This window comes from Pseudopipra pipra, chromosome 1, assembly GCF_036250125.1.
Source record: "Pseudopipra pipra isolate bDixPip1 chromosome 1, bDixPip1.hap1, whole genome shotgun sequence".
In the NCBI taxonomy this organism is placed as follows: Eukaryota; Metazoa; Chordata; class Aves; order Passeriformes; family Pipridae; genus Pseudopipra; species Pseudopipra pipra.
This window is the reverse complement of record NC_087549.1, coordinates 102,881,822-102,909,296: the sequence shown is the minus strand read 5'-3', so window position 1 is coordinate 102,909,296 and position 27,475 is coordinate 102,881,822. Positions and strand designations below refer to the sequence as shown.

At 42.4% G+C, this 27,475-nt stretch overlaps 1 protein-coding gene across 8 annotated transcripts in view; it reads right to left on the bottom strand.

The window, feature by feature from the left end:
• Positions 1–5,471: 5,471 nt before the first annotated feature.
• The window catches only part of BLVRA (biliverdin reductase A), a 32,590-nt gene continuing 10,586 nt past the window's right edge, over positions 5,472–27,475 (bottom strand). For 2 of the 8 annotated variants that reach the window (XM_064668560.1, XM_064668534.1), the window contains exons 2-7: positions 18,710–18,837; positions 16,922–17,041; positions 16,204–16,301; positions 14,707–14,814; positions 13,799–13,970; positions 5,472–8,760 (exon numbers count right to left, since the gene is read on the bottom strand). In XM_064668560.1, coding sequence (XP_064524630.1) covers positions 8,487–8,760; positions 13,799–13,970; positions 14,707–14,814; positions 16,204–16,301; positions 16,922–17,041; positions 18,710–18,828 — 891 coding nt within the window. In that variant the 5' untranslated portion in view covers positions 18,829–18,837 and the 3' untranslated portion in view covers positions 5,472–8,486. Of the gene's footprint in view, positions 8,761–13,798; positions 13,971–14,706; positions 14,815–16,203; positions 16,302–16,921; positions 17,042–18,709; positions 18,838–18,960; positions 19,095–23,882; positions 24,075–24,105; positions 24,228–25,370; positions 25,407–25,750; positions 25,784–27,475 lie in introns of those variants that run through there. The other 6 variants (XM_064668551.1, XM_064668543.1, XM_064668579.1 and 3 more) reach the window with 6 other exon arrangements.

The following is a 27,475-nucleotide window of genomic DNA, read 5'->3' as shown; positions in this document are numbered from 1 at the left end:
CCACTCAGAGCACAGAAAAGCAGAGGTGGTGCTGGATTTCACATTGCACTGCCCTCACATCTTACCTCCTTTCCCAGAGCCAGATGGTGCTGTGGGCTGGCAAGGAGGAGCACCTTGAAGTAGCTGCTGAAAGGAATGGGGCTTTTTGCTAAACTTCCAAAGAAAGCAAGGCACATCTGAGGAAGGTGTATTTGAGGTAAGAGACAAAGGGAGCCTGCCTCTACCAGGTTTCCCTTTGTGACTGATGTCAACCCCCTTCACTGATACTTGATCCCTTCAAAACCACTTCTAGTAGGACACCGAGGAGGAGATTAAGAGATTAGGATGTGAGGCTAGGTCACTGATCCCACCTTTCTACATTCTTGTGGGTGTACTGGGGAAGTGCTCACTGACAGTGACTGCTCAGCCTCCTCTTTTCACAATACACTCCATCCCTAATGCTGTTCCCTAGATTTTGGGTGAACAATTGCTGCTGCCTGTTCCTTTCCTCACAGGCCTCTGTTGATCCTCTTACTAATCACCTCAGGGCCACACCTTGAGATTCTGGAAAAGGGGCTGCAGCAATGGCAGCAGTACAGTACATCTGGAGGAACCTCAATAGGCAGAGCAGTAGGGATAGAAGATGGAAGTGTATCAGTTGCATAAAGGCAGCTGGGCAGGGACAAGCCATGGGTGCTTGATGGTCCTGCCCAAATAAATGTGTGTCAAATTGCACCCTAAAACACCACAGCTATGCTCTGTCACGTACAGGGCTGAATTTCTGAGAGCAGAGTACACGCAAGGGGATTTGCAAGCAAAAAATGTAAGGCATACTTTTTTTTCTTTATCCTATCCTTCCCTTCAAATTTCATAATATTAGAAGAAAAAAGAGGGCTTTTCATGTCAAGCATTGGAAGAAACATGTTGCTTGACACCATTTTTCAAACTGGAAGGACTGCAGAGAAACATGCTAAATACAAGCGCTTAACAGGCTTAATTATATCAGGGTTATTGGCAGATACAGCCCACATGATGCTATGCACCAGGACAAAAGGCAGGGATATCTGTAGAGCCCCACATCTCCAGTGACAAGTTCACTGAAGAAGAATAGAAAAAAAAAAACAACTGGGTGCACTGCTTGAGCTACTCAAACCCTTATTATTTTCCAGTGAAAAACACCTCCATGCAAACAGCTTCTCTGACGAGTGAAATCAAGGACATTCCAAAATGATTCATGAGTGTGTAACCTGGCTACAGCTGGCAATAAGATGACTATGCCTTTACAGGGATGACAGGCTGAAAGATGAGCTCCTAATGAAATCAAGCCCAAAAGCAAAAGTAGAGAAGGCTCTAATGGCTGATAATTTAACACAGAAAAACTTAAGATATAACAGCACCCGGGAGTGCTCTGGTGTGCAGTCATGACCTACGTGGTCACGTAATAAAACAAGTATCTCTAATAAAGCAGATATGAGCAAAGCCTCATGAGCACACAGGTGAAGTACAACAGCAGGACATGGTATAATTACAAGAGAGGCAAATGTTAGAACACAGCAGGTTTGCAGCAGAGGTGGGCTGCACTGTGCGAAGCAAAAAGCATGCCTGGTGTACACACAGACCCACACATAAACCCATTCTACCAGAATTCAGTGCAACTAGACTAGCACAGAATATCAAGCTGTACAGAGTAGAAACAGGGACATAGATGGTTTGGGGATTGGTTGGGTTTTGCCATAGGGCAAAATAAGATAAAGATAGTCATAAGGAATTTGTAACACCCGATGTTAACAGGTCTTAAAGAAATTTCTGTAACATTCAAAATCTGGAGACAAATAGACTTCAGCATAGTAAAAGAAAAAGTCTAAACATGAACACTGTCTTTGTGAAAAAGACTAGGAATTTAAACAGCCCCCATATACAAAAAAGGTTATATTAAAATGCAGGTACAGTCAATGATAGGATGTCAGCATCCAGGCTTTTTCTATAATAAATGTGTATTTTGCATCAGCACTAGAAAGAAAAGGCTTAAAACTATTGAACTCAATAACAAATCCACCAGCAGTAGAATTCATAAAATGAAATCTCACATCAGAGGAAACTGAGAAAAGGTGTACTGATTAATTTAAAATCTCACCGAGACTTTGCAAAGCCATGTTATCTACAAGTACTGCTAATCATAAGGGACAGAATAAAGGAGAGATGACAACTTACAAGGGAATTGTACAGTGGAGGTGGAGGAGCCCTTGATACGGGGGAGAAAAAGAGAGAGAGAGAGATATAAACAGTTCCCTAAGGAAGAAGGAGGATACTGCTCTCTATCCAGCTTGGGACACCAGCTGTAAGTCCTGGTATCGAATACATCAAATAAAAAACCCAAACGCTGTGCTGGTGTGCTGCTTCCCAAATCATTTGAAGAGACTATTTGAATTAGAACTGTATTTGAATTGCAGAGTACATTTGAATTACGTACGAGAAAAAGAAGAGCTAATGGTTCTGCTTTCTACTACTACAGAGCTTTATTCTATCTGGTTTTGGGCCATTTTAGAACTCCCCAGAGACAGATTATTCAAAAAGGGACATTATTTCTGACATTATTATTATTATTGTTATTATTATTATTATTATTGTTCTTCTGTTGAGTGTCTCTTGACTTTCTGCTAATATTTAACCTAGCATTTTAAAATTATTTTTACTTATCTGCTACTTGAATAACACCCATGCACAAAACATCAGAAAGCCCTAATTCAGTGAATTAGTTATTCACTACATTAAGGTAATCTAGCTGTTTTATAGACATGTTATCACATTCTTTGTAAGTTAATCGTTATCAGAAAAAAATTAATAACTCCTTGGAGGTCAGGCAGGATGGCACAACACACTACATGTGATAGACAAGAATATTAGTAGGCAGGTTGTAACATTAACAGCAGTAACAAAATCAGAAAGTTAGCTGACATTAAGCATCATCTAGGATGCCCCAAGTATGAAGTTTTAGAGAAGTTTTTTGAAGAAGTAACCTAGACTAAATAGGATACATTTACTGCTGTAAGCTCTAGCATGCATATCTCCAGGCTACTACTCAGAGCTTCTAATGGTGGTATTTTTTTACTTAAATTATTGCTTTGAAGTTTCCCTCCTTATTTACCTGCGTGCAGCTGGGCTCCAGTAAGATGTGTTTATTGCCAAGATGTGGAAGACAAGCACTGGGCCTGGAGCTCCGTTACCTGTTACACCAGGATGATCCCCGCAGCCTAATGGGCATCACCACACAGCAGCCCTGTAACTCCAGAGCTTTATGTTTAGTTTGAGGGTGAGGAAATAAGCTATCTGTGTTAACAAGTTTGGTCAGGAAGAAAGCAGAAGGTACAGGTTGGAAGCTATGTTTGGGTTCCCTTTTTTTGCCCAAAAGGTAAGTGTAAACAGGAGAAAGATACTATCAATGCTGCCAGGCCAGAAGCCAAACGGGCACTTCAGGCTGAGCTGTGGGGATGTATACATGGCCTAATGACTCAGCTCAGTGCTCCATGCAGGCCACCCAGATCTGCTGAGAATCAGGGCACATCTGGTCAGATGAAATTACATTGCAAGCCAGCCTTTGTGGTTTAGAATGTGGTTAAGAACTGGATCTGGCTCCAGTATTTTGTATTGAACTATATTGTATTGCATGGACATCTTCTGTCTTCCCATTATAAGGCTTGGTTCTTCTGGGTTAGGCCTGAATTCTGCTACTGAGAATACCTCTGCTACATTTCTTCTTTAAACAAAAATTCTAACAGGTCTCTCATTTAATTCAGCCTCTACAAATACCACCTTGCAGCATTTAAGGCTAACCAAGCATCTTGCTATTTCTGTCAAAAGCCTGGAGTTATTATTTTACTGGAGACTCTTAGCTTCCTGGTGTTGTGTTTTATTACTATTACACAGAGCATATCACATACCTCGGGGAGCAGTAAATGCTACTGCATGACATACATCAGCACATAGTGCTGCAAATCTCCCTGGAGCCGACATCCAGCCAGGATCACCTCTGGGGGATCACTCATCAGCAAACTGTGAGGGTGTCCAAGGCTCTAGATCATACTATCAACCTGAAGGAATCAAATATTTTGAATGACAACTGCAAATAGGTGCACAGTTCAGTCCTTATCACCCTGACCCCTCTACAGGCTGCTGGAGGACCTGCAATCCCCGAAGCACTTTCTGTAACGCAGCCCTGCAGTTTTACTCAGCTGCCATACATACAATTCATTTCAAAACAGCTCATTTTGATACAGTAGGACATTTTGAAAACCCCTGGTCTGCACAGCTGCCAACCCTTGCCTTCCCCCTTCCTTGTCTGTTTGATCTGCTCTGGGGGCAGTTCCAATGACATCCTCCTCATAAATAATACCAGCTCAATCAGCTCCTGAGGTGTCCCCTGGTTCTCTTTGCTTTCCCCCTCTTCCCACCTCCAGTGTTACCATACCGTTCCTGATACTCCTCAGTAATCACATAGGTAAATAACCCCCCATTCCCAGGATCCACAAAACAGGCTTTTGGATAAACACTTGATCCCAAAATCACACCCATCTCTGCCTCTCAACCAGAACTTCTCACACAGCTTTTATACCACTACCTAGTTTCTTTGCTCTTTGGAAATTTTCCATTCCCACGATCTCTAGCCCTCTGAAAAGGGCTTTGGATCAAACCACTTCTTCTAGGTTTCAGCTAGCTTGTTGCAGTTAGTGACTCCACACCTCTCATCTGCCAGACACAAGCTTCAGCCCATGTCAGCAAAGTGAGCATCCCTCCTTCAGCACTGTAGGAGCACTGTGTACCATAGCACTTTCCTCATAGCATTAGGCAGCTAATAAAGGTTCTGCAACGGACTTCCTAGTGTTCCACAGGAGCAGGGTGATTTCCAGCAGCAAGAGCATAAAAGCAGCCACCTCCAAAGAGGGTGATATACTAACCTGCCCATGTCACATCTTCTACTTACCTTTCCATACCTCTGCAACTCTAAAACTGTCTGGGTTCAAATTATGCCAAATGCTAGCTAAAAAACTCTGTAATTTCTGCTACAACAAAGCAGTTTATTAAAAACACAAGAAAATCCATTTCAATACCTGTTTTAGATTCTACCTAGCAGATTCAAAAATGTTGCTCAAATACACTGGGTTGTTGTGAATGGGAAACTGGAAGTGTACGGTGAGATTTAGACTTGCTAGTACTCTTGGGCAGGTGTCAGACGGCATAGGAAGGGCAGGAATTTTGTGGGAGAGCTCATGAGTTGAGGTAAGGTCTCACACCCTACCACACCTGTATTCAGAACGTTGAAACAGGAGAAGGAGGCAGCTGAGGGCTTTAGGATATTATCACAGCCTGTAGTCACTGGCAGGATTTCACAGGCCTTGATGAGTGAAGGAGGGGAAAAGAACCAGTTGGGACAGAGACACTTTCAGCACAGGCAATGGGAACTGCTAATGAAGGAAAAAGGGAACTAAAAGGAATGATTAAGAGTTCCAATATTTTATTGATGAGTTTGGAATCTGGTTAAACAATACATACATACATTTGAAACTGGGCATCCAGTAGCTCTCATATACAAACCATCACAGTACCTTGGCAAATTCACAGTGCAGAAGGAAAAGCCATTTAAATGCTGCAGGCTCCCAGGAGCAGGGCAGACAGCAGTAGGTAAGCAGGCTAGCTTACCTAACTAATAGAAGGGGGGTGGAGGAGAGTGTGAGATATCCAGCTCTAGGCATCTGCTTTCCCTATCTCAAATTAGCCAACTAATTTCCCCAGGTGCTCTCTACAGAAACAAGTTTCTCCAGAGGGCAGTTCACTGCACAGTGTTATACTGCTGCTCTACAGAGCTCTTGTGAATTTATTTCCTGTTTCTTAGAGGAATACTAATGCTCTCACCAGCAATTGCAGAGCATGCCCAGGGAGATGTGTTGGCTAATTTTGATGCCTAGAGATGTCTGAATCTCTGTTCCCTTTGCCTTCCCTCCACAGCTACCCATTCTGAATTAGCATGTAAACCAGTGGCATCCACCCCATATTCACAGATGAGGAGTTTATCAAGAAACAGGACCTTTCACAGGCTATCATACATAGGAGACAGACACACAGAGAAAATTCTAATTTCATTCTAATCCCTGATGGACTTTTTGCATTTTGCGAAAAACCCACTTTTCCACCTCATACAGCATCAGATCTGCCCATACCATGTCCATCACATTGGCGCAGAAGTCCTTGTGAATGCTCAGTAGGGTGTCCATTTGGGTGGACAACCACAGGATCTGCCTGCACAAATCTGCTGCCAACCCACATGGGTTTCAATCCATTGAAGGTAATAGGAGGATTTTCACTGATTTTAACAGATAGGGTAGATTTAAACAAATGTCACATGCAGAATTCATTCACACATCAAACTCCAGTCGTTCCTAAAATCTGACTGATTTGGAAGAAAATATATGGACTTTCCCTCCTTGTTTCCAGCTAACTGAACAGTATCTAACTTCTGAATGAACACAATTTATCCAAAGGAAGACTTTTTTTCCATCAATATTGACTGGCTGTAATTATATATACATTCACAACATATATGTTCCCTTATTAAAAGATTGCTCAAGTGATAAGGTGGAAAAAAAAAATGCTTCTGGTTTGAAAGAATAACTGCACAGACTGCAGTTTGCTACTATATTAATGTAGCACCAATAGAGGCTGTAATTAGAAAGTGAAAGGCAACCAGATGAGTTGTTAATAGTTTTGTGCAGTGTTTAGGCTTCTAAAACTAAAATGCTTCTTTAGGGAAGTGATAATATTCTCATATGTGATCCTGTGACTACAGTATAAATGCTAAAGACGCATTCCCACAAGTGTCACATGCTATAACCTGTGCTGGTTTTGGCTGGGGTAGAGTAAAATCGAGTCACAGTAGCTAATATGGGCCTGTGTTTTGAATTTGTGCTGGAAACAGTGTTGATAAAACAGGGATGTTTTAGTTATTGCTGAGTTGTGCTTGCATGGCCTCAAGACCTCTTCTGTTTCTCATCCCCTCCCACCGGCAAGTAGGCTGGGGGTTCACAAGAATTTGAGAGGGGACACAGCCAAGATAGTTGACCCTAAATGACCAAAGGGATATCCCATACCATAGGGTGTCATGCTGAGCATATAAAACTGAGGAAGGAGAAGGAAGGGGAGGATATTCAGAACGAGGGCATTTGTTTTCCCAAGTAGTCACTGTTCACGATAGAGCCAGCTTTCCTGGGGATGGCTGAACACCTGCCTGCCCACAGCAAGTGGTGAATTAATTCCCTGTTTCACTTTGCTAGCACATGTGGCTTTTGCTTTGTCTGGTAAACTGTCATTATCTCAAAACACCTTTTTTTTCTCACTATTACCTTTCTGATTCTCTTCCCCATCTCACTGAGCAAGCAGCTGTGTGGTGCTTAGCTGCCAGCTGGGGTTGAACCATGACATAACTGTCTGGCTATATTTGCAAATTGCTCCATTTTATACAGTTCTATTCTAAATTTATCACTATTTCTAATGAATTTCCCTGTTTCCAGGAGCACATTAGTTACTTTTTTCTTAAAGGCAGGATATTTATTATTTTTCACCATTACCCATTCACATGCTAAATTAGATACAGAGCACAAATCAGGCACAATAATATGCTGCTTCCAGTACAACAGAAGAAAAATATTTATATTCAGTAGAAAGCAAGCAGGCAATTCATTAGTTTAATGTATGTACCTAATCTCTGCTGGGAAAAGATTTCTATGTTGGCACAGGACACCAGAGAAATTGAGTGAACTAATACGGCAACTATCAAGAGACAAGATTTTTCTTCTATTCTTTTGATACGAATACGGATTCTATTTGAAGGTAGATGACTTCCAGTGTGAAAACTACCCACCTCCCCCAAAAATGAAACCACACACAAAAAACACCCCCAAAACTAACAGGCACAACAACTAATTAGAGCAAACACACAGAACAATTCAGGGCATCTGGAAGAAAAGGTCAGAACTGTGGTGGCACAAGTTCTGCATATCAAGTAAAGAGGTGGAAAACTAAACAAGAACTTCATTGCAGCTAATACTTTTTTCTAGAAAATAGTACATGAATGCTACCAAGACATATCTCATTTTCAGACATATCTGGAGTGGGGGAACACATCTTAGAAGAGAAAATTATATATAGTATTTACAGTTCTCCAGGATCTGCTCTCAGGGATATTTCCAAGTGAATCACAAGAAAGCTTGTTGTTGCTAGGTTCCTATCTACCTGAAAGGACAGCAATGCATCGGTGTAGGTGAATGCTGCTTTGTTCGGGTGCAAACCAGAAGGCACACGGTATAGCCCAGGCTCTCCAGACCACCCAGAGAGTCTAGGAATCACAAGTAGTCAAAAAGAAGGTAATGAAACAGAAATAGCAACTGCTTGATGGCAACAGTGAGTTCTAGCCCTACAGCTTTTCTGTCTGCCGTGTTCTTCCTTCCCTAAGAGCAGTCTCAGGAATAGATTTTCTCTGGCTCCTCACAGTACTGTTGGATCACCTCAGCAAGGTCAAGGCACCGCAAAATTCTCCATTTCTCAGCAGCCAGCTCTTCCTTGGATACCTGGCCCAGCAGTTTTTTGGCAAAGAGGTTCTGATCCTGCATGAAAAGTCCCACAGAAGACCTTGGGGCTTCAGGGAAGTTCTCCAGGCAACCACTTGTGAAACAGAAGTTGATTTTCTTTTCACGTCTCATCCCTGGTCCCCTTTCTTCAATCCAAGTCAGAGGTCTAGTGTGAAGGAACAGAGGAAGAGTATATATTAAGAAATGGAATCAACAGCTCTAATTTATGTGCTTTTTTCCTCAACATTTACAGAAAGTGCTCTAATAAATGCACCATTTTTAAATATCAGTCATCGCATATTCAGGCAACATGTTCTGAAAAATGTGCCTTGTGGTTACAGAGCTCAACAGCAAGTAACAGTCTTAACTCTGCCATTTCTTCACTCCATGACTTTCAGCACACAATCTAAGCTCTCTCCAGCTTTGTTTTCCCCATGCACAAAGTGAAGTCAGCAATGTCTAGCCAGCTCACAGGGAAAAGGGAAGTTTAATCTGTTTGTTTGTGGACTTGGATGAAAAGCGCAGTGAAATATTCAAATATTTTGTACATGATTCAATCACAGCTAATCCCACAAGGCCCTCAATATCTAATCATTCCTCCAGCGAGAATAAATTCAGGTTACTCAGGTACATAATGATGATCCAGGTGCTACAGCGTGAGCTGAACCTCACCCCTTTGGGATAAACTGGACAGGTGGCAAGTTCACTCACACAGACACAAGTGTCCATACTCTCTGAACTTTGAAAAAATGTTTCTTTCTCTACACTGGGACCACTGAGCTGATCCTAAAAATTATACCAGAAAATGACAATTTTTCCTATTTCAGTTCTCAGGCTGATCTTTCTTAATCAGAGTAGAATCCTGTCTTATGCCAACTTGATAGCCACAGTCTCTAAACCAAGCACTGGTGGTATTGGCTATTGACCTGCATAGCTTGCACTTTTCCCCCCAGCTTCCCATATTGGCTGAGGAAAGAGGAGCCATGGGACATGCTGCATCACTTCAGGGTACTCAGACTCCCTGACACAACGCTGCAAGTGCTTGCAGAGGCTCTGAGGAATGGTCCTCAACACTAGAAACAAGTCACAGTCCTCCCTTCCTGCTCTTTCTCAACTGTCTGAACCATGCCATTACCCTTCTGCAGCTCATTCATCAGCACTCACTACTGCCTCTGTTTAGAGGATGCACATTATTTTTCTTACTTGGTTATTGATGGCCCTTCCACAGTCCTTTATATCCCACTTTAGTCTGCCATTCACAAATTATGAAGGCATCAATAGCCTGGAAGAACAAATTCTGTTTCCAAGTACTGCCCATTAAATCTTCAGTATCATTAGATCTGGAAGGAAAGTCCTTGTCAATCTACCCTGAATGCATTCTGCAGAGCACTCAACTTAATGATTCTGCACCTCTCATCTTTTATACTTTAGGATTCATTTTCTATATTTTACATCATTGTATCAACTATTCTTTGCTCATCTGTACTGCCACACCACACCCCCCTCTAAAAATTAAGCATGGCCAGGTGAATCTGCCTGAACAGAATAAAATAACTGGAGGGGGGGAAAAAATACCTAAATCACAGCCTACAAGAACACACCAAAAAAATCCTCAGAGGACTAAGAAATGCAGAGATACCACGGGTTTTAGGAAGTCTCAAGGCTACATGTGGCTGCAAGCCAGAAGGGTGCTTGAGGGCCATATCACTCAGTGTTTTCTGTGTTCTCATCCTCCTTCCCTGAGGTAAAGGCTGTTGATCTGGGTCAGAGGCTGCTGAGCAAGCGATGCTTTGCTCTGACTTGACAGAGCTGGTTTTATACTCCTATGATAGTAAACAGCCACAGAGGGTTCAGGCCACTGTTATTCAAAGCTGCTTCAGCTCAGGTAGGGAGATATGAAGAAACCACTGGGCAGGCATAGGCAAAGATCTCCATCATGTAATAGCAAGGAGTTCACAATATGATCCAAAACAGGCCCTGTCAATGCAGGGTCACCTCCCTGGGATGATCTAGAGCAGATGCACATCAGCGATCAGGCTCAAGTGTACGCCTTCTGCTCTTAGCTTGGGTAAGCCACTGAACCAGAAGCACAATCATGCAGAGCAGGCAGAATTTAATTGAAATTATTAGAATGACTGATTGAGATCAGTGAGCAGGAAAATGTTGGGTTTACTAATAGATTTATCTTCTTCTGCAATTGGAATTATAGTCATCTTCCCAAAGAGAGGTTGATGCTACTTGATTGGTAATCAAAACATATTCTTTTTAATTGACAACAACTTCTACCCTAAAATTAGTCTCTTATTTTGCTATAAAAATAAGTGTGTTGTAAGTCCACATTATTTAACCAATTTTGTAGCTTAAGAAACAGGCTTATATTTTATGTCAGAAAACTGTGAAGGGCTGCTGCTTTTTTCATAGACAATTTACCCACTTTCATTAAAGATTTGTATGAAAGTATTGTCTGGCTACAGATGTATTTAGTTATTTAGAAGTGTTAGAAGTGTTACTTAGAAGCAACAAATCCAACATTTTTGATAGCTGAATAACGCCACATTAAATATGTTAGATATTTAAAGAAGAAGAAGAAAATTTACCAAGCATTAACAAACCACTTTTATACCGACTTTTTGCAAAGCAGTCTGCAGAGAAGAAACCACCCTGACTTTCTGTCTTTCCAGATTTCAAACTGGTAGAGATATCCTAGTTACATTTTATTCAGAGAGAGGAAGAGACTTTCTGCTTTTCTGATTCCCTGGTTCCTCAAATAATGAGTGGCCCTTGCTGGACTGCATTAGCTCAATAAACCAAAATGAAGCAAGCATTCTTTGTATCTCCAGAATAATTAAGCTGGCTTCATGCTTGAAAGAATTCTGGGTACACTCAGCTTAATATTCTATGCAGCAACTTCTGCAGAAAGCATGTATTACATGATTTTCTATGAAAGTTCAATTTGAAGCTATTTTATTAGACTCTGCAAGCTTAGATGTCCATAAAAACATAATTTCAAATGTTTACTGTCAGAATATGTGTTCAGAAAATGTCTTCAATTTCTTTTTAAAATTTTCCTTTTCACACTTTGAAAATGGCAATATTTTTTATTTGTCATGCAGTCAATGAGGGTCTCCCTTAGCTTGGATGGGAATTAGACAATTGGACCCTACCTCTGGTTAACATCAAAAGAGATGTTGTCCAAATCATTATCTCTCCAGCTTGCACTAAAAATTGATTTCTGACATTTACTGAATCCAAGCTCTGTAATCCTTGGACAGGAACTGCAGTCCCAAACCAGACGCGCTGTCAGTAGAGGTTTGGCTTTTCCTGGATTGCTCAATGTTTTATCACAGAGAGGCTGTCAGCTCAGCCTTCTTGGAAACACAACAGAGGCAGAGGTCATCTCTCAAATAGCTGGGTGCCAGGCATTAACACACACCTCCAAAATTGACCCAGAGACAGACAAGCAACCAGGGTGGGCTGTGCAACAGAGACAGGCTATACCCTTTGCACAAATCCCTGCTTAACAAGCAGAACACAGGCTCCCACACTCTGCACCTGCTGTATTTTCCAAGGCAGAAAATAGGATGAATTAATCTGTTTTCTCAAGGTAGTGCATTCATGTCTTTCAAAAAAGTATGGGATAGCTCTAAGGAAAGGGGCAGACCTTTCCCATCCTTCAGCAAAATGAAGATTTGGCAAATTAGAGCTGTAACACCATCACCGTTGCTGCTGGGCCATAACCTCACTTGACAGACAGTGGGCCAAATTCTCTGCTGCAGTAACTCCATTGACGTCAACAGGGGAAGGTCAGCAGGAAGTATGGCCTCAGCACTGAACAGAATACAGGAACGCTATGTAACTTTCCAACTGGCATAAATTATCCCAGAGGCATAAAACTGACTGTCCCCAAAGTCATTAAAACACTCATGGTGACAAAACACTTACTGATCCATCCAAGGGCTAAGAAAAGCAGGTATTGGTTAGTGGTGTGGAGCAGGAAAAAAACCCCAGTAAAACAGAAACAGTTCTGTATCCAGCAAATATCATATATAGCAGCTAAGGACTACCCAGGAGACAGGACAGCAAGGGAAATGTTTAAACCACCCGCTAGTTCCACCTGCTGGAATTAGTTCAAAATCTCACTCTATCAAGATCTTTACAGCTACTTGTGTTACTAGCAAACTGCTAAGAGGGTAAACAGAGCTTGTATACAGAGTTCTGTCCTCTCACAACTGCATTTTAAAAGGAATTGGAAAGGATGTTTTATTTAAAGAGAGAGAAAAATTGCTAAAACAAGATGCTAATCCCAAGATAAACACCAGTGGGCTTTGTAGGAGTGGCTGATAAAATGCTTAACTAGACCCGTGGTGAAACTAACAGTTCAAAGGAGCCCTGATTATTCCCTCCACAAATACTAGTCCTTCAGGTTATTACTTTACCTAAACAGTTTTCTAAAATTCTGTGTTGGCTTTGGGTTTTTTTAAGAGTTCTAGCAAGATGTGTGCAACAAAAAAAGAGCTGTTTGTTACAAATAAACATAGGCCAGAATATTTTCCCATGGGGTCTTATTTTCCCCTGCTCTCCACAGTCTTTTCAATATATTTCTTGTCATATGCCTATAAGGGGTTATCCATCTCAAAGGTAGAGCATCCTATATAGAAAACTAGGAAAAAAGGAGTAAAAAGAAAGGAACAAATTGTTCCATCACTCTTTCTACCTCCTAGGAAACACACAGAGCTTGGGTAACTTCTCTGTACCTTTTCACATCAGATAATTCTCAAGTTGCATCTATAGCACACATTAATCTGTCATCATCAGTAACTTCAGCCTATCAGAAAGGACATAATCTCTGTACAGATGGTCCAGAATAACCAAACCTGAGAGTTTTTACCAGACTTTAGACCAAGCTGAATACTCAATCCACAGTATGAAACACTGATGACTTACTTCATAGTCATAAAATATTTTAAAATATGCTATTTTATAGCAAGGCCATTACAAATATCCTATTTGAAAGAAAAGATATTGTTACCATATAGTAAAAAGGAGATCAAACTCAATACTACAAAATGCATCATCAAAAGAGTTTTCTCTTGTACACCTTCATGTCAGCATCCAACCACTGTTTCTTCAAGAGGAAGAGAGGATGCAGAATTCCTGCAGACAATGAGGAGCCTGGCTCACTGGCTGCCACAGCCATTACTCACTTCTTATTTGCTGTCTGGAAGTGAACAGTCATTCTGGAATAATTCTTATCCTTCTGTTTTTCTCTGGTGGCAGAGGTAACAGTGAGGTCTCCAAAGAGGTCAATCAGCCAAGTCAGCCGGGCAATTCCACTGAAAGCTGGGAATCCTGATTTGTTTTCATCAAGGACACTACCTGGTGCAACATAATAAAAACTCTTGAGAAATATGAAAAAGAATAATGCCTTCTGCATAGGAAAGGATGAAGAAGCTGCAGAGTTGTAGACTTAGAGATCTGGTTGTAGAAGGGTCATGAGTGGATGGACTGAGTAGGAAAGTCAATAAACACAGCCTTGAAATGGACAAGTTGGTGACCTGTGGCAGAGAAGGCTGCACAAAGTACATATACAACAAACCCTTCGGGACATGCTGAGGACAGGAGGGTGTATGTGGATTCAACAAGGGTATAAAGCAGGGAGGAAAAAAAAACAGATAAAAAAAAATCTCTTCAAGGTCTTCTATGGCCAAACATCAGTATGGAAGACTAAAGGTCCCCCATGCAAATTGGAATGCTTCCTCAGCACTCAACCTCCTCTTCAAGACCAATATGAATGAGAAATTTGTCACTCACACCAGGGTACAAGAAGGTCTGAAGGAGTGCTCTCTCCTCCATACACCAAGGCATGGGCTTGCACCCCTCACCAGATAGCAGAAAGAAAGTAGTAAAGCAACAGTCCATAGAACACAACTGTTAAGGCAAAGGTGCTTTCCAGACAGTTCCATTGTTTCATGGAAATATCCAGAACCAACACCCGTGTCCCTAATCAGTTTATAGACAGACTAATGTGTAAAAGGACTGAATGAAGGACTGGTGTCCCTGTGGAGCAGGCACATAAGTCCAGATGTACTTTGATTTCCTCACAGCTACTGACCTGTGAAATGCAGCGTTCCCTTCACCAGGTCTTTCCCAGCCACCTCTTTTTTCAGCTGCTTGTACTCTTCAGTAAGAAGTTCAATGTGCTCCACATGGAGCACTTTATCTGCCAGTAAAAAAAAAAAAAAAAAAAAACAAGCCAAAAATCAGGACAGATTAAATAAAAGCTTTCTGTGTGAATCAAAGTCATGTCTACACAGTGAAGACTTCACCAACCAACAGTGGGAACTCACTTAGAAATATTTTCATGCATGGCTGGCAAAGTGATGTCAGGAAGAAAACCAAACATGCGCCCTGTGCTGAGGCATCAATCTGGGTTAAGGATTTTCGGGAGACAACAAATGTAAAGACTACAGAAACAGTAGTTTATGTTTAACAGAAACTCTGTAATGAAACTCAATACCCAACTAAGGCTGACATATGAGTCTTCAGAGTAACGGATGGATTAATTCTTGGCCTCTTTTTCCTCACATTTCCTTGTTCTGCATTTTTCCTCCCAGGGTAGTATGAAAGAAAAAGGGAAGGGAAAAAATAGTATAATGCACAGACCCAGATTGGAACAATATGTTAAGGAGTACCTCCCTCCATTGCAGTTAATTGGGTTGCTTTGGAATAGAGGTTATCCAAGTTGAATGTGGCCCTCATTCAATATGTTTTTCTGGAAGATTTCCAGGAGAGTCGGTTTAGGCTGCTGACAGTAACTGCTGCTGTTTCAAGAGAAGATGCATAAATTCTGCTCAATGGAAACCATTTGGTGAGCAATAAGACAGTAAGTGGTGTTGGTACAGGGAAACAGCAAAGCAGAAATCCTATACCTCTGGTGTTTCAGGACAAAAGGCACAAAGGAAATTTTTAAGAAGCAGTGGTATAAATAGTACAACTTGCCCAAATAATTTGCACTCCACTCTTACCCAGCACTGCTCTTTCCCTGGCAGCCCCATTCATCCCCACTGGCCTCAACGGAACTGCCAGCTTCTGACCCTTGTCACCACAGGGATGGTACTACACACTTCCCAGAAAAAAAAAGATTTTGCTTAGAGATAAATTGTCTTTCAGACAGGGATGCCTTGCTGCCCCACAATAGCATGAGCAGCTGTATGTGACCAGCACATCGCAAATGCTAGAAGCTAGGGGAGCTGTTTACAGTTCCATTTCAAGGGAGAAAGAGGACAGGGAAGTGCTCAAGTCTAATGGCTGCACTCACCAAGTGCTTTACTATCACTGTGACAGAAGTTTTCTTCTTTAACTGCACTCTCAGTGTCACAAACAGAGGGTATGTTTTTGCGAGGGCGAACATACCTTACTCTTAGCATTGACATTTGTGTGTTTGTTTCCCTACTGGCACATGTCTTAAATCCTAGATTCGCACATCTCTGAGACAGGAATACTCTCTTGAATGTGGTGACTTATAGTAGGCTGGAGACACCTTTGAGTTTGATGCCTGTGGTACCATCCAACAGGTAGTACTTTACACTCTTGAGAACAAATGTGTTACCTTTCTGCTCAGCCATCTCCCAGAGCTCATGGGCTGCCTTAGCAGACAAAGCCATGGGGTACTCAACAAGGACATGTTTCCCAGCTTCTAAAAACATTCTGAAAGGGATAAAAGATCAGTCATTACAGAGAATTTTATTGTAATCATCTCTTACCACTGTGCAAGTTGCTTCTCATTTCCATAGCCAGCTCCATAAGGAGAAATGTTCAATATGGAGTAACAGAAATAAACGGCAAATTTCCTAGCAAGGATGGTGTGATGGTTACATCACACATTTAAACAGCACGGAAACTGGGTTTTAAGTCTTCTTTTTCCACAGAATTCCCTCACTCCAGCTGCTAAAATACCACAGAATTGACCACTACAATTTCTAACTTACAGACACCCAAGTAGCTGGAGAGGGGCGCTGGCATATCCTTCTGCTATATAATCTGTGAGGAAAGGCTTTGAATCCTGTTTTAAGCTGCCTGTCCATCAAACACAGGCCTAGATGTATGCAAATGGAATTACTTGGGAAATGAATGCATCTTAAATCCTACTCTCTTCCAGAGCTTATTGGGTGCTCTAGGGAACGCACTATCATTCATTTCAGCCCTCTAGTCTGGCAGTCTCTTCTTCAGTGTCTGCATCCTCTCCTGTAACAGTTTACACAGCTCCTCTGTGCTTCCAAAATACAAGGGAAAGAGTGTGAAAAGGAGGGCAAAATCCATCAAAATACCTGATGGTTTCTTCATGGCTTCTGTTCTCTGTGCTGATGAAGGCTGCATGGACCTCTTTGCTTCTTAGAGCATCTTCCAGGCTAATCTGCTTGGCCTCATTAATATTTCCAAAACTTCTCCTGCATTATTTAGCATAAATACAACCAGACTATAACTGTCACAGTCCATTCTTCACAACTGCATGTTGTATAGCAGTACTTAAAAATTGTTCCCATGGACCAGCCTCCCTGAGCTCAAGCAGGGTAAAACAAAGGCAGCTCAGTTATCCAGGAAGAGTGTTAGCACTTACAGACAGAAGTGGAGTGCACAAGAGAAACAAACAGATGTGCCAGTGTGTAGGTGGTGGTATCAGTACAGACACTGGCCTGCTATTGAAGTGTAAAGTGCTTTCTGATTCTGGCATTTTAGTTTTTAATAAGCATCATTACCAAAGAGCCTTTGTAAAAGAGTGACTTGAAAGAGCACTGTGCTCCTATGGGAGAAAGTGGGCAAAGTGGGCAAAAGCACTTGAGCTGGCAGGGCCACACACAACTGCAAGTACGGACAAGCAGGAGAAGGACAAAGCAGATGCTTGGCTGTGATGGCTCACACCTGGCAACATACACAGCATGTCAGTGCTGAGGGGAAAGCTCTTTTGGCCACCAACTTGAGCACATCTCCAACTGAAAATTAAACACACACACTCTCCCCAAAAGCCCTTTGCATTACTAAAGAGTGGAGCAGGCACCTTGACAGTATTAGGATAGGTGACAGAAGGCATGAAAGCAGGCCGCAAGCAGAACTTGAAAGCAGACAGGTAATGTTTGTGTGATTGGGATACAAGCAAGATTACACTGAATCATGCATTTCAACGGCACTGCTTCTTAAAAAAAGTAGTGGAAACCCTGTCTTCAGTGCACTTCAAGGCTAGCTGTAGCACCGGCAGAGGCATCAGAGGACAAAAGTGTATTTGGCAGGGAGATAAAGGGAGTGACCTAATGAATCGATTCAGTCTCAGACAACCCTGCATAATTTAAGCATAGCTGGAAATATACATTCACAATCTGAGATCCGTTCATGTACTGCCTAACTATTTAAAACTTTTATGCTCCACTGTAATGGGGCAGACAGTGTAGCAGGAATGCTCAGAGGAAATACATACTAAATTTCCACAGCTCCAACCTAGTGAGAAAAACTGTTGATCTCTAAGAAGCAACCTTATTGTATGTACTAAATCATAGGATTTTCTTTAAAGGTATCTACAGGTTCAATATCTGGCTTTAAAAAAATACAATTTTATGATGAAGTTGTAGTATTGGGAGCTTTACAGCATATGCTTTTGTAAAAAAAGCTTTTTTAAACTCTATAAAACTTCTTCTTTTTAAAAACATTTCTACAAACATTATTCAAACACTATGTCATTAATGTAGTTGTTGTCGCACTACCTTAAACCTATAGGAAATTTCAGTCAGACAGAATTGCAATTTCTTCCTATCATACAGATCCTACAGCAAGAACATCTCTCAGCTTTTATTTTAGTAATTTCTTAAAGGTATTTCACTAAGGTAACCTATTTCTTCCCTCTTGCAAAGCTTTCTGTGCTCATTTCTGAGCTGCCACTTAGAATGATAGGCATACTTGCATAAACTTTCCCTATTCAGCCAGCCTTAATTATAAGAGAAAAATAAAACTTTGGATCTCATCCCTGACCCCCTCAGATAGTTGTCCTCCATCTGGAAAGATACATGCACCAGAAAAATGAAACATTGCAATATACATATTAAACATGATAAGATGAAATTTCTAACCTGGATACGAATCCAAGGAGTTTCAGGTGCTCAGAAGGGCTGGAAGGCATCGGATTCATCAAGTCTCGGATTCGTGCTAAGCCAGCAATTCCAACGCCAACCACTACTGTCCCAAACATTTTGCTAGACTGTCCAAAAGAAAAAAAAAAAAAGGCAATCTTGTTTTTTTTTTTTTAAGCAGGGAGAAGAGCAACTGGGAGGGAAGATGGGAGAATGGATTATTCTTGAACTCTGCTTTCATACAGCCAAACCTTATTGAGATGTCAGCTAACAGAGATGTGATGCTGTATGCTACTGAGCTCACTTGCATCCCATTGAAATGTGGTCAAGCGGTTCAGCCTGTCAAAGGACTGGTCTTGAGACTTGTATTTAACAGCTATGAAATCACAGCTCCAGCAAAGTTCTTCCTTTCCGTGAATAGAAAGCAGGCTTTAAAAGTGAGACATTCTTCTATTTATATTGCCGCTTCCACCCTGGAAAGGAGCCAAAAGGTTCTGCAAAACCAGCAGAGCTTTATATAAACCCTGCTGACTTCCTGAGTGTCTGCAGTACAGCGGGCCTCGGGCTGCCACACAGTCAGTCACAGAGTACAGCAGCATAGCTGGAATACTTTGGGACAGGAAGCAAAGAGCATCTTTTCTTGCCCCATGTAACCACTGGCACGTCCTACAATGTCAAGCTGCAACCAACCATCTAATAATCTGGTGGAGATACTTGCTTCACATTTCCACGCACAAAGAAAGCTCTGCCAACTCTTTAATAACAAGCAGGCAGGTCTTCAAGATCTACATCTCCCAAATGCACATTTCTGCCACAACGTGGAGGGCAAGACAGGTATTGCACTCACTGGCTGGGCTGCTGGGTACAGGTAATAAATTTTTCTGTTGGTTTTGATTTGCTATTGATTTGCAGAAGCACTGAGCAACTGGTGAAACCTTTCAAACCTGGACTGCTCCAGCACCCTGACAACTAGCAACACTTTGTAAAGTAATTGAAAATTTACAGGAAAAATGGCCTAAAACAATCAAGTCACATCCTCTGTATTTTTTGTTCCTTCCATTCCAAGAAAACACCCCTTCAAATTCTATTTCTTCTGTCTTGGTCTTCTCCTTCCCACTACTGCCAATCCCTTCATCTGAGTGAACTCTTTAGATTGTTTAGATTTACTGCAGCCCTTTACATCCTTCTGACACTGAAACGGATAGATGGACAGTGCAGCATCACAGCCATAAATGACTGTTCTGGCAGTCTGAGAGGCTGACAGCTGCTAAGAAATTACATCAACGGGGACAAAGGAAAAAAAGATCCTGTCTCCAATCACATGCCTTGTCTGGATTTTGTTTTCCTATAAGCTCCTGCCTATATTCCTGCCAGGCCTGAACTCCATTCCTTTCATATATGCCAAAAGGGTACAAAGATAAAACACAGAGCAGCATGTTTAATGTAAAAGAAAAAATCAATGATATACTGAAGAGTCCTCCATGGGCATTACAGTGACATTTCAGTGATATTTGAGGTATAACATGATGACACTGTTCACCAGAGAAAAGAGGGCTGAGAGAGAGGTGGGGGGAAAGGAGGGCAATATAACCACACAACCCATTTTCAGGACCAGCCACAGGCAGAGTCTTGGTCTGGACTCTGTTACATTTGCTTTTCTCTGTGGCCAAAGAGAAAAGAGACTGAGACTTTCAGAATGATCTCAGCTGTGAGGAGGCCCAGAAGGTCACTTGATCCAAAACCTATTCAGTTGCACCACGGCCATGCTGAGTTCTGTTCCCATGGTTGGCAATCCTCCAACCTCTCAGGCCCCTGCTGCAGTGTTTGACCGCTCTCACAACAAGAACTTCTTCTTAGCATCTACAAAAGTTTCCTGTGTTGCCTTTTGCCATTTCATAGCACACCTCCAAAAGAGTGTGGCTCCAGTTCCTCTACACGCTCCCATCGGAAAGCTGTAGGCAGTAATTATAATGCCCTTTACATTTCTTTTCTGCAAGTGGGAAAAACTGAGTTCCCTAAGCCTGCCCTCATTCATCATCTCCTTGAGCCATTTACCATCTTCATAGCTCTCCACAGGACTCGCTCCTGTATTTCATCAGAGAATCATAGAATAATTTGGGTTGAAAAGGACCTTAAAGATCCTCTAGTTTCAACCTCCAGCCCCCAGATGCAAGGACACCCTTTCACTAGACCAGGGTGCTCAAAGTCCCAACCAAACTGGCCTTAAACACTTCCAGGGATGCGGCATCCACAACTTCTCTGGGCAACCTGTTCCAGCACCTCACCACCCTCTCAGTAAAGAATTTCTTCCTAATATCTAATGTAAAGCCATTCTCCCTTTTCTCACCCCTATAGGCCCTTGTAAAAAGTCCCTCTCTAGTTCTCTTGTAGCCCACTTTAGGTACTGGAAGGCTGCTATAAGGTCTGCCCAGAGCCTTCTCTTCTCCAGGCTGAACAACACCAACTCTCTCACCCTGTTTTTTCAGGAGAGGTGCTCCAGCCCTCTGAGCATCTTTATGGCCTCCTCTAGAACTGCTCCAACAGGTCAATATCCTTCTTATGTTGGAGGCCCAGAGCTGGACGCAGCACTCCTAGCGGGGTCTCACAAAAGCAGAGTAGAGGGGGAGAATCCCCTCCTTTGACCTGCTGGCCACGCAGCCCAGAATGATGCAGCCCAGAATACAGTTGGCTTTCTGGTCTGCAAGTCCACATTGCCAGGTGATGTCAAGCTTCTCATCAATCAATGCATTCTCCACCCAGCCTGTATTTGAACTTGGGATCACTCCAATCCAGGTGCAGGACTTTGCACTTGGCCTCGCTGAACTCCATGAGGTTTGCATAGACCCATTTTTTGAGCCTGAAAAGGGCCCTCTGGATGGCACTATCCCTCTCCTCCAGTATACTGACTGCACCACCCAGCTTGGTGTCATTGGCAAGTGCATTGCTTAAGGTGCACTTGATCCCACTGCCCTGGGACAAAGATGTCCCAAAGACTGACAATGTCAGTCCCAAAACTGACCCTTGAGGAATACCCCTCATCACTGGTGGACATTGTGTTGTTGAGTGCAACCATCCAAACAATTTCTTATCTGCTGAGTGATCTTTCCAGTTCAGACACATGGATGTGTGCAGGACAGTGTCAAATGCTTTGCACAAACCGAGGTAGATGCCATCAGTTGCTCTTCCCCATCCACCAACACTGTAATTCCATCATAAAAGGCCATCAAATATGTCAGGAACTATTGGCCCTGCCAGGTCCACCATCTGCCAGTTCCCTCAAAAGCCTCAGAAGTCCCATGGACTTGTGCACTTTCAGGTTCCTTAGGAGAAGGTCAGGTTCAAAAACATCTACAGTGGGCAGTTCTTCATTCTCTCAGTCCCTGCCTTTGCCTTCTGAGACTCAGGTAGTGTGCCTGGAGCACTTGCCAATGAAGACCAAGGAAAAAAAGTCATTATGTATCCCAGACTTCTCCATATCCCAGCCAGGTCTCCCATTTTCTTCCAGGGAGGACCCACATTTTCCCTAGTCTTCCTGTTATCATACCTGTAGAAGCTTTTCTTGTTGCCTTTGACATCCCTAGTCAGCTTTAATTCTATCAGGGCTTTAGTTTTCCTAATCTGCTCCCTAGCTGCTCGGACAATCTCTCTGTATTCCTTCCATACTCTGTAGGTTTTCTTTTTGTGTTTGAGTGTGTCCAGGAGCTCCTTGTTCATCCATGCAGGCCTCCTGGTGTTTTTGCCTGACTTCCTCTTTGTTGAGATGCATCACTCCTGAGCTCAGAGGAGGTGATCCTTGAACTTATTTCTCGTACCAGGGTACACAAAACTGGACACAGCACTGCAGATGGATGTACCCAGGTCCTGTCAGCTACACTCTTGCTAATGCAGTTCAGTTCACGGTTGGCCTTCTTTGCCACAAGAGCATGTCGTGGCCTGAGGTTCAACTTGTCCATCAGTAGCTGCAGGGCAGCTTCTGACTTTCTAGCCATGCAGTGCCCAACCGGTACTGATGCAAAGGTGTACCAGGGTGAATTTATGCTTATACTTTTGGTCTGCGTTTGGCCCCAGCCACCTGCAGTAGTTTACATTCTCCCTGCCAAGCTCACTGATAAAACAGTGAATTCGTCCTTGGAGGGAGAACTTCTGTATAAACTGTTTTAATTGGTGTTCTGTGATTGGCTAATTCTCTTCCAAGGGCATTTGAAGGAGAATTTGATGAGGAGGGGAGGAAGGCTCACCCCCAGACTCAATTAAGAAAGACCTTCAAAGCATACTGCACATGCGTGAGGGGATTTCCGAAGTTCTCACGCATGCGCAGAAGAGATGCACTTGCATAACCGGGAGGTGGGACTGAGGGCCTCTGGCTGGGCTGTGCTGGCCACACATGGGAGGTTGTGGTCACTCAGTTAATTGTATAAAAGCAGATAGTGCTTTCTTGGAGAGGAGCTGATCTTCACACCAAGGACAACGTTGCCTTTTGGCGGGGACGCCTGCCCATTTGTGAACTTACTGACTCTCCAAGGATGCAGCTTCTGCTATGGGTAATTATAGGCATGCTAGGTCGGTAAGATAACTTTATGGGCAACAGCTGGGTAACTGGGGAGGTCGTGCTGGGGGCTTATTTCTCTCTTCCTTCCTCCCTTTTGGGTTTGTTCATTTTGTTGGCCACCTTTTAGTAATAAATATTGGTTTTTGTTAAGCTTTTAATGGTGTATGGTTTTCAGGTTTCAGTATGTCTCAAAACCCTCCCTAATACAAAAGGGGGCTATTCTACATTTGCCTTTGCTGAACATCATGATGTTCCTGTCTGCCCAGGCCCCTCTGATGTATTGACCACTCCCTCCAGCTGGATTTCATCCACAGACTTACCAAAGCTACACACTTACCAAAGCCACACTCCAGGCTATTGTGCAGGTGGTTAATAAACACATTTAACAGTATTGAAGATGAACACAATACTTACTCTTTCCAGCCATCAGGATCCTCCCTGATCACCAAATGGCTTCATAGGGATATCAAGCAAGTCCCTAGCACTCTTGGATGTACTATGTCTGCTGTCAGAGGCTGCTGTACATCCAAGAGCTATATCACCATCTTCCTCTACTGTGAGTAATGTAACATTCCCATAGAGTCTGTTAGTAGACTCAGAAAACCTGGAGGTCTGTGGGCAAACCTTACTAGTGAAAGCCTTCGGGTTTTGTGTTGGAGGGCAGTCAGGAGACCCCTGCTGATCCATGCCACCTTTCTGCCATGCTTGTCTCTGCTTCCAGCACACTGAAGTCAGGCACCTGTGCTCTGGGAAGATTATCCCTGTAGATCAACCTCAGCCTCTCTGGCCCCCCAGGGCAGTCTTCCATTAGAACTTGCCAAGTAGAGCCATCAAAAAGCCAAAATACCTGCTATTTTGAAGTATATGGTTGCAATTCTTTAAAATTTATATCCATAAAGAGCTCCAAGTGCGCATCAGGACCAGGTCAGCAGAATCGAGAAGTAGCACAGTTTGAAAACAGGAGCTTACTTTAAGTTCAGAAATTTCCAAGGTTAGTAGAGTGTTAAGCTGTTAATATTTGCCTATCGCCTTCAGCAGGATTGGGAGTTGGAGTCATACAGCAAACAAATTCCACTGAACCTCCTACAGTCATCTCGTTTCCAAGAACTGCTTTTTTTTGCTGGTGAGCTGCTGACCTCTGCTTCAACAAAGTGCATAAAGTGGGGGAGCTGACTACCTTCTTCAGTGAACAAAGAACATCTCTCTGTAGATGCTCAGGTTGCTGAATATCAATATTTTTGCCTCTCTTTTGAAAAAAAAGTTTCCTAGCTTCATCTGATGAACACCTTCTGACCTCCTCAAAAGTAATATTTAAGATAAGCAAGATTATTTCATACTAAGAACAAAACCTGTTACTATGCAACCTGTTGCCATAGCAACCAGCCATTTGGTCCAAGTCAAGGGTGGTTAAGGATTTGGAGGCTAATACCGTATCCATACTGAAAGAGACAGCTACTAAATGTATATTACAGAACAATTGCTTATACACATAGCTAAGAGAAAAATTGCTATGTTTGCATCCCTGCTGCCACTTTTTATTACCTTTATTTTGCTCACACAACAAAATCTGCAGCTGCTCAGGGAGAAAAGTAAATTAGATGTTTTTCAGAACTGTTACAAACCAGGTAAAAGCAGAATAAAGAATACTCATCTGATGAATATATAAAAATTTACTCCTTATTTCAAACCTTTACATGAGGATAACAGCTACAGTTATCTTTCAAGAAAAAAAATGAGGAAGTAGGAAGCCCAAATCATAAACTGCTGTGCCTGCCTTTCATGCTTTTTTCTTACTATCAGTGACCTTGGCTAAAGTTTTGACAAAAAACATTTCAGAGGCATTTTCAAGGCTGCTGGACTTTGGCTCCCATCATACTGAAAAAAAAAAAAAGTACCATAAGTGATATAACAGTACATCAGCCAGTGTCCAAAAGCAGTGCTCACACACTGTGAGTGCCTCCCACACCCCAGCAAGACCCGCCCTGGCCAGGTTGCAGGCAGGCCTGCCAGCTTCGCTGGGGTGCCCTCTGAAGTGGTATAGGGGAGATGGAGGCTGCCGAATGCAGTGGGAGCTTTTCCCCACTGACAGCCAGCACAAGTGGCTCCTCTTACCAATGCAGACGAGCCCTGCATGACACAGAGATGAGAAAGGTATTCAGCTGAAGAGGATCATTTATCCTACACCGATATATCATTGTCCCATCACTCCTCTGCTCTTGAGCTTTCTGTGCTTCTGCTGTGTATTTCCTGCAGTAGATCTAGGCTACTCTGAAGTAAAAAAAAAAAATAAATTGCTCCATACCCAAATATTCTTACAAAATTTAGCAATGAAACAAAAATATTCAGCAGCAAAGCAAACAACGGAGTATGTCCAAAGGGATCAGTCACCCAGCAAGCGTGTTCCTCCCCATGCAATCACACTGGGACTTCAGCCTCTACATCTCAGAACTGTTTACACTTACTGAGGTAAGCTTAAGGGAAGTGAGGCTTACCTCTGTTTTGTGCAACATCACTAAGGCAGTGCAAAGTCCGTGGAGAGGCAAGATAAAAAGCAGAACTTAAGAACAATTTCTTTTTCAATAAATTTTTTCATGGCATACTTAGACATTACAGAATGAGAACAGGTACCTTCTCTCATGATATATAAAGAATTTCAGTAAGCCTCATGCATTTTCCCTGCAGTTTTCACAGTCTTGTTCCCACAGATATGAATGAGTGACTCACATCAGAAATCAAAATATTTTGTAGTTCATGTCACATATAATAACATGTAGTTCATGTCACAAATAACACTGATGCAGGAGGCTTTCCTGAAGCACTGCCATCTGGGTCTTTTTACGTGTGTTACTTCAAGTGCCACACATATCTTAAGAGTAACAGAAACCTCACAGATGAGTACTTAATCTGAAAAAACTGTTGTCAAGGTTAGTTCACTTTTGCATAGTCAAAAGTTGAACCATGAGTGTTTGAGCCTGGCTGCTGGAGGGATCCACCTTATACACATATATTCTCACTTACATATTCTCACTTAGCAGACCTTCAGCTTGCTCAGCCAGAAAGGGGACAAGATGAGACTGCTGGTGCTGTCTGTGTTTCTGTGAGTGCTCTGTGATTTGTGACTGACCATGTACATATGCATATACATGGTGTACATGTGTGTTCTGCATTCATGTGCTGACTAGAAATATGTTTTCAGCCTAAATACTGACCAGGGTCATACAAAGTCTTGCCCCTTTCAGGCTGTTGGATTCCGCCTGATCTTTTCTTCTAATATAAACCAGTTGAAAATTTGAAGTTCCTTTCAGACATTTCAACTCTCTGATTTCAAATACCTAGAGAAGTGGAAGATGCTGTACTCAAGGTTGTTGGTACATGATACAGCCTGTGCCATCACATCTTACTCTCATTGTCTACTCTTAGCAAGAAACATCTGCCTGGAGCAGAGAAAGCAGAAGCTGAACAGAGTGGCTTCTGTTAGTGTTGGGGGTTTTTGTATGAAAAAATTCACAAATGCTCCAATTTAGCAGCCTATTCAGACGCATAAATACCCTTTGTTCTGCAGGAAACCATTTAGGCACTTTAACCTCTGCATGTACTGAAGGACCTGCTGGAAGTAGACCCAGCACGAGCCTCACGAGTCCTCACTAAAGGCAGGACTTGAAGAAAAAGGCAAAGCAAAAATGAAGGCAAAGAAAATCATTGTTTGAATGCCAAAATGCTGGATTGTTTTTGCTCTGCATTTGCTGCAATACAGAAAGAGAAAAGTAAAGTGTTCTGCAAGAAAGAGACAGACAGGAGGGCAACCCCCAACACTCTTTGTTACTTCTCTTCAAAACATTAATTGAACATAAAGTCAGAATTTGTCTTGAAAACCTGACAAGACCATTTACAGTTTCCACATTTCAGAGGAAAACAGCAGCACTTAGAAGTTGTAGAGCAACCATGTACATTTTCCTTGAAAGCTGTTTGTTACAGCCTTAAATGTCAATGCTTGCCAGCACCTCTTCATCTCTCCTGCCCATCTTTCAGGCTATCAAAACCCAGGCCACAGTCTCTTGGCAGGCACACAGGCTCTGCTGAATGAGTTATAACTTTAAGGCACCAACTCTTACACAGGTTTGCCAGTGGAAAAGTCTCTCATCCCGACTGGCACCACTGTGGAAAGAGCCAGAGGGGACTCTTCTTCCCGCATTTTAAATGCCATTTGAACAATACAC